The following is a 7,402-nucleotide window of genomic DNA, read 5'->3' as shown; positions in this document are numbered from 1 at the left end:
AAATAAGCAGAGGCCAGCGGATTCTTGGGAGGATTCTATGGTGGTAGACCCAGGCCTTGAATCTTCCAGGGAGCCCAGACTTATCCACTGTTCTCAGCCATCCCTCTAGGTCAGCACCGGTTGCCTTGAATATTGTTAACTTGTGAAGAAAATATTATGGAGCTATTTTTAACTGTGTTGAGAGTAAGGAGTTTAGAGTTGGTCATGTGTCGAAAGATGAAGGTATGATTATTACACCTGATGAGGTCAAGTACGCAATTGAGAAATTGGTTGAGAATAAAGCATGTGGTCCAGATCGAATAACAGCTGAACATTTGAAGCATGCTAGTTCAAGGATCACTGTGTTACTTGCTTTGTGTTTTTCAGGATTTTTATTCCATGGGGTGTTACCTGATACTATGATAACAGTGCTACTAGTGCCAGTAATTAAAGATAAAAGGGGTAAAATAACTGGGACAGAAAACTATAGGCCAATTGCATTGGCAAGTGTGATCTCAAAAGTATTTGAGTGAATCCTCATGGATAGGTTCAAAGAATACTTAATAACTATGGATAATCAATTTGGCTTCAAAATAAAGCATGGCACGGATCTATGCATATATTCTTTAAAAGAAGTGGTTAGTAAGTATAATGGACATAATTCCAAATTTTTTCGTGTGTTTTTTAGATGCATCTAAGGCGTTTGATCGAAGTTATTAATAAAATTGCAAGAAAGAGGCAAGATAAGGTTCCTCGTATCTGATAAGAATCCTATATTTTTGGTATATACATCAAACCTTAAAGGGCACCTATTATGGCCCTTTTTACAAGATGTAATATTGGTCTTGGGTGTCCCCAGAATGTATTTGTGAAGTTTCAGCACAAAATACCCCCAGTTAATTTATTATAACCATTTGAATGTGTCATTTTTGGGGCCTGTTTTGAAACAAGCTGTTTTGAGGCAGACGACCTTAAATGCAAATGAGCTGCTAATCCCCACCCTGCCGCTGGATGTGGGCGTAACTTGCATAACTATGGCAATTAACAGTCGGTAGAACCATAATGGCCGAGAGTGATAGACCCGCAATTGTGTATGGCATTCGGCCATACATGGTTGAACCAGAGTCCGACCCAGATGACGAAGAGACTCCGGCTGAAGAAACACGATCGAGAATGGACCAGAATGTCTCGGAATGGTTATTTGATACATTTATGAACTCCTTGCGTTGTCATCGCTGTGCAACACACACACAGACACACACAAACTGTGATAACGTTGACGCAAATGTTTGAAAACACAAACACAAATACCGATAATAACGTTTGCTACCTACAAATAAAATTACATTAATGCGAGAGACCTGTTTGGTCATGTTTACCTCACTTCTCGAACAGGTGTTTATGTGGCAAATGTGAGAAGATGGTGACAGAACAAGAAAATATATGCTGCAGGGAGATAGAACAGGTATTAATGTATTTACATTTGTAATAGTTGCAAAAAATAATACGTGACATAAAACCGTCTAACGCTATTTGTTGTATCGAAGGTTACAAGACGGATGAAACAACTTCAAGTCACTCCATCATGTATGGTAGACCATCCCGGAATGGATCCTGTTTGTTTCAATTTGTTTTCTTTACAAAACGCTTTTAACATTTACAGGGCTGACTATGGTCCCATACAACTTCGTGGAATACAACAGTGAGTGTAGCTGATTAACACATTTAATAAAAAAAAGTCTATTTCTTCAAATAAGTTCTAATTTAAATTTTAATATAATATTTCAAAGTTTATATTAAAATGCAATTATAATGGAAACGAACATAGTATAGCTTCAAATAATTTCACAACAACTTGCATATCCTTTTTTATTCCTTTATTTACATTATGTATAAAGACACTGACATATTATATACAAATGAGATTAGAAATAAAATAATTTTAATAAAAGGACATTACTCTTAATAATAATTTAACCATAATCAATTACAAAGCAAGTATTACAACTCTAAACAACAAATGATAAATCTTGAACCTTGTTTTGAGAATGTGCCTGTGTGTGTGTGTGTGTGTGTGTGTGTGTGTGTGTGTGTGTGTGTGTGTGTGTGTGTGTGTGTGTGTGTTAGCCGTTACAGATTTTTAGCTTATCGGACTTTTGTGAGCTGGTGCTGGGGTTTCCTTGGACAAAAAATTCGAGTTGTGATTCCAGCCTGTGTGGTCCTGAGGATTGGAAGAGAGTTTCCTGATGCACAGGACGGTTATGTAGGTTTTCGACCACCTATTGATTAAACCGAGATAGCCTACTAGAGATGGCCTCCTCCTTCTCTGGCCGGTCATACTCTGCACACAATGCTGGTGGTATTGGAATCCTCAAAACATCATCCACATATGGTGCAGGATCCACGAAGACCTTATCAAATATGAGGTCCAGCAGGTCATCCACATATCCTGTGCAATATAACATTTTGTTTACTTTTCAATTGATAAAATATTGATTTTTCAAATTCCTTGTAAGAAACAATGCAAAAAATATGGACATTTGTTTTAATTTTGTTAACTAAACTCAATTTTATACATACTGAAGGTTGCTTGTGTCTTTACTTCTCTGACCCGGTATTCTCCCTTCTTGGCTTTTGGAAAGGTCACTTTGAACACCGGTAGACCGGATGCTGTTGTGGCTTGAGGACGCCCGGCATTCTCATTGTAATGTAGTGCAGCGAGGTATAGTCTGTAAGCAAAAAAAAAAAAAAAAAACTTTCAACATACAATATATAGTGTATGTATAATTAAAATCGTAAAAAAACAACAACAACAACAACATTAACATTACCTGCACAACATTCCCACAAATGGAAATACCACATTTTTTGGTGTAAACCGTAGTATTACACTGTGGAAAACCTTGATAGAAGAAGTCTGGTAGTGTGGACTTAGCTTGCCAACAGCCTTCAAAATTCTGGTGTTGGAGAGAACTCTCTCCAACTTGAGATATGGCAGTGTTCCTACATTATTGTAAGTGTTATTAGAGTAAGATATGTATTTAAAAAAAAATTTTTTTTTGAATAAATACATGGTCTGCATACATTTTTTTTTTTTTTTTAAGTAAACATTGCTTATTTTGCCTACATACCAGCAGCTATCCACTTTTTTGTGCCTCGACTTCTGCTTGTTTCATGTAGACATGCTGGAAAATTGCTGTCTTCATGTGTGTGCTTATTTTGAATATGGTTTAGCATAGACGTCCATTTGGCAACTCTTTCAGGTCCACTGCTTGATGATGCTGCAGTCCAATAGATGTGGTTTTTTATACTATGCAACCATTCACGTACTTTCTCACAACCCCTCAACTTGCACACTTTTTCCAGCTGCTTTGAAATTCCTGGAGATTTCAATTACATACAGACAAGACAACACTCACAATAAGTAGGGCAATGTGTCATTCCATATAATGGCATGGTGTTGTTTATGTAATGTTAATACACTTCTATATATAAATATATATATACATTTCTACTGTATGTGTTCCACAAACAAATAATCATTCACTAATACAGTTTAAACACAATTATTAGTCTGTAAAAAAATTGAAACTTATATTATTGTAACAAGGTTATTTACCTTTCTCTATGTGCCAGACATCAAAGAATTGGTTGACATTGCGTTCCCTGAGGAATTTTTGTATTTGCGGATGTCGGTCAGTCACAATGCAGTCGAGAGTCACACCGCGAGTATCCAAAAAGTCAAGACCTCTCGTCAAACCTTCCTTTTCCATGTGGTAACTTCCTCCCACTTCATTACTCTGACAAGTGATAAAAAAAAAAAAAATTGCGTTTAAAATTAAAGTATACAAGTTTTCAAGGACGTTGCATCAAGGGTTTCAGCTCATTTACCTGGACGAGTTGTACATCAACAACGGTGTTTGTTTCCAGGTCCATCATTGTGTAACTGCCATATTTGGCAGAGTGCCCTTCAAAAAAAACAACATAATCTCTTATTACAAAATGCGCCTTGTCTAGACGAGACATTTTTTTTTTTACAATGTAAATTTTTCCAACAATGTACCTGGTGAGTTAGCCCTCATATCTCCTCCAACAATGACCTTTCCCCTTTGAGCTAACAGCTGTAGCATCTCATCCTGCCAGTTTCTCCATTTGTAAACAATAGCAGGCTCAATGCACATTCGTGCATGACGACGAAAGGTGTCGTACTTGAAAAGATGTAACTTCATAGCTGCAAATATCTGACAAAAGATAGAGAATAGTTGGTCAATTTTAAATTGATAAATGAATAAACAAACTAATTATACATTATAAATGTTTAGTCTCATGTACCTGCAAAGATATTAATTACTTGTGTAACAAATACCTTTTCAATTGTCACAAATGAAGCACCACTGAGATACACAGCAGCAGAAAGGTGAAGGTTTCCAGCTGGAGTACTGCCCAAAATCGGCTGACTGTTCCATTTCCGTGTGAACTGACAATGGTGGCACAGTTGTTCAACACGTAGAAAAGTTCCAATCCTTTGTGATCTTGTATGACATCTTCTACGACATACCGGGCACACCTCAAACAGTTCCATGATACATGTCTCATAGACAATATATTTATAGATTTTCTGAATAGGGCTGGATGCTTGAGATCTGAAAAAAAAAAAAAAGATTTTTTTTTTACTTTATATAAGTAGTACATAAAAATTAGAAATGCTATAATTAAAACAAACATTATTATAAATTATAATATAAACTTACGACAAGTCTTTTTGCTCTGTTGTCGATGTTTCATCCCCTGTTGGATTAAATGTGACATCAGTCTCTTGTGCAGTTACTATTGAAGAGCATTCTTGTAGGATATCTTCATCTTCCTCAAGGTCCAGACAAGGTCTCTTTGATGAAGTCTTGAGGGGTGTGGAAGAAGCAACCGCTGTATGCGAAACTAATTTTGTGGTATAATCAAAATTTGACAATGTTGTCTCTGTCTGGACACCTGAAATGTATAATCTAGCACAGATTCAGCAAATATTCTCTTTCTCTTTCGTGGGTATTCAATTCAATTCAAATGTATTTGTATATTGTTTTTCACAATACATTTAAGGAACTTTACAGAAAATGAATTTAGAAATGTACATATAAAAATACATTTAGTTAATACAAATTTATAGTACTATATTCTATATTATGTAATATAAATATAGTTAGAAAACATCAACATACTGATACTCCTGTGGTGTGTTTGAAGCGTCCTCATTGATAGTTGTGTACCAACACTGCACAGCTGTGATGTGTGTGTCTGCACGCCAATATCCCTACAGCTTCGAGTCGATGTGCTGGCCTTTGTAGAAACATAGTAATTTTGATGTCTTGTCTTTTTCGAAAACATACACACCTTTTAATACAATATCTTAAAAAACATATGAAAACGTGTGGTTATTTAAAAGGTTTAAATTACATAAATCATACGACGACAACAACATTTGTTGTCGATGACTATTAACGTTACCTCAGAAATCATAAAATACACTTACTTCTTCAGGAGTTGTCGTTGGATCGCGAACACTAGGCAACGATCCACCCTTGAGGATTAATTTTGTAGCAAGACCTGCTTTGAATTGACCGCCGTTCAAAAAACAGTCACTCTCAAAATGATTTGAGCAAACATAAACGTACTTCGGGAGTGTAAGAGGCGCATTTCCTTCATAAATAAAATCCACCCACTGCGTTTTCAGTGGCTCTGATGTCGGAAGCAAGTGCAAACAACTATGCGAAGTATTACAGCCCACAACAAAACACTTATTTTTCTTAGGAGGCATTTTCTAGAAGGCAGCACAAATCTTCATAAAAGCAGTCCGGCTGTCGTTGAAACAACAATGGAGGATCAGATCACCGAGGGAGGGGTCTGCCTCAACCACACTGTCAATCAAACCCCTTTCCCATGTTCTACGTCACAAAAAGCTGAATCTTAGAACAGCTCATTCTGAGAGAGTGCATATGAATTATTGAGATTGTAAAAAAAAACACTGGGTGGATTTTTATCATTCTAGGGTGGTTTTGCTCACACACTGCCAACACACATTTATGTTCAAACAGCATGTAAAAGTGAATTTTGCATAATAGGTGCCCTTTAAAAGTTCAATGGGGTAAGAACATATCGGAAACGTTTTATATGACGAATGGGGTTCGGCAAGGGGGGGTATTGTCACCTCTTCTTTTTAACTTGTACATGGGTGGCCTTTCTATAAAGTTAAATAATTGTAAGACTGGATGTGCAATAGGTGATAGTTGTCGTATTATTAGGCATAGATTCAAGCGACACATTCTAGAGCAACTGAACAGAATTTATTTATCGTCATTTTCCAACTCACATCTTTTTATGACCCCTCCCCGAGCACCCAGTAGTTCCGGTGCTTCCTCTGAGACGCTTCAAAATAAAACCCCCTTTCATAATAAAACCCATTACTCCACATCCCCCTCTCTAGGAGATGAATGCAGACTCAAACGAACATTTACTGCATAAATGAAAACATTTTTTTTTCTCTCTTTTTCATTTTACAACTAAATAAACACTTTCTTTTTGATATAACTCTTTTGTATTCACAAGTCCAGTCTTTGAGGTTTTATAACACTTCTACCAGACCTGGTTCTGACAGGACCTGGGGAAGCTGCCTTCAGAGTCTTAACCGCAGGCTCTGAACAGTTAGGTGTGAGCCTGGCGCCCTCTGTTGGACAGACTGGTGTACTTGGAATTTGAACCTTTGGTGTGATTTCAGGCAATGGCAATAGATGATGCCTATTCCTCCTGATGACTCCTGACGGGCTCTCCACGTTGTATGAGCGGGGTGTAAAATGAGGTGAGACGACAGTCCCTTCACTCTTGGTGTCTGTGATCCACACCGGTTGTCCTGGTGAGAGCTGAGGAAGAACTCTCACACGATGTCTTTTGTTAAACACTGAACTGTCCTTTAGTCTCATCTCTCTCTCTCTCTTCACCACTGTAGCCTCATTTGTCAGGCTGGGAATGAGCAACGAGGGAAGCTGAGGAACTGGCGTACGAAGTCTCCGTCCCATTAATAGTTGCGCTGGGCTGTATCCATTAGCCAATGGGGTCGCTCTGTAGGCTAAAAGCGCAAGATATGGGTCTTTTGCTTTCTTTTTAGTAGTCTTTTCACAGTCTGGACATGACGCTCAGCCTCCCCATTGCTTTGAGCAAACTTTGGACTGCTGGTTACATGTCTGAAACTATATGCTGCAGCAAAGTCTTTAAACAGCTGGCTTGAAAACTGAGGTCCATTGTCACTGTAGAAAAGCTCTGGAATGCCATGTCTGGAAAAGATTGACTTTAGGTGAACTATAACATCCTCTGATCTTGTGGGCATCAATTTAGCTATCTCCACAAATCTGGAATAGTAGTCCACCACCAGAACATA

At 37.7% G+C, this 7,402-nt stretch overlaps 1 protein-coding gene across 1 annotated transcript; it reads right to left on the bottom strand.

The window, feature by feature from the left end:
• Positions 1–1,834: 1,834 nt before the first annotated feature.
• On the bottom strand, positions 1,835–5,890 carry LOC143740088 (uncharacterized). Its single transcript, XM_077232166.1, has 11 exons — positions 5,504–5,890; positions 5,193–5,310; positions 4,731–4,914; positions 4,346–4,622; positions 4,043–4,220; positions 3,871–3,947; positions 3,599–3,779; positions 3,111–3,359; positions 2,811–2,982; positions 2,560–2,708; positions 1,835–2,428 (listed from the first exon to the last, which is right to left on the bottom strand). The coding sequence occupies exons 1-11, from the start codon at positions 5,786–5,788 to the stop codon at positions 2,259–2,261; spliced, it is 2,040 nt and encodes a 679-aa protein (XP_077088281.1). The 5' UTR covers positions 5,789–5,890; the 3' UTR covers positions 1,835–2,258.
• Between the last annotated feature and the right edge of the window lie 1,512 nt (positions 5,891–7,402).

The sequence above is a fragment of the Siphateles boraxobius genome, unplaced genomic scaffold, assembly GCF_051911475.1.
Source record: "Siphateles boraxobius isolate OS27281-9 unplaced genomic scaffold, OSU_SipBor_1 166, whole genome shotgun sequence".
In the NCBI taxonomy this organism is placed as follows: Eukaryota; Metazoa; Chordata; class Actinopteri; order Cypriniformes; family Leuciscidae; genus Siphateles; species Siphateles boraxobius.
The sequence above is the reverse complement of the archived record's forward strand: the minus strand, read 5'-3'. Positions and strand labels throughout refer to the sequence as shown.

Coding starts and splice junctions, on each gene's coding strand:
- LOC143740088 (XM_077232166.1), bottom strand. CDS start 5,788: ATGCCTCCTAAGAAAAATAAGTGTTTTGTTGTGGGCTGTAATACTTCG. Junction 5,311..5,503: donor CAACGACAACTCCTGAAGAA/GTAAGTGTATTT, acceptor GTTTCTACAAAG/GCCAGCACATCGACTCGAAG. Junction 4,623..4,730: donor ACAGAGCAAAAAGACTTGTC/GTAAGTTTATAT, acceptor TTTTTTTTTCAG/ATCTCAAGCATCCAGCCCTA.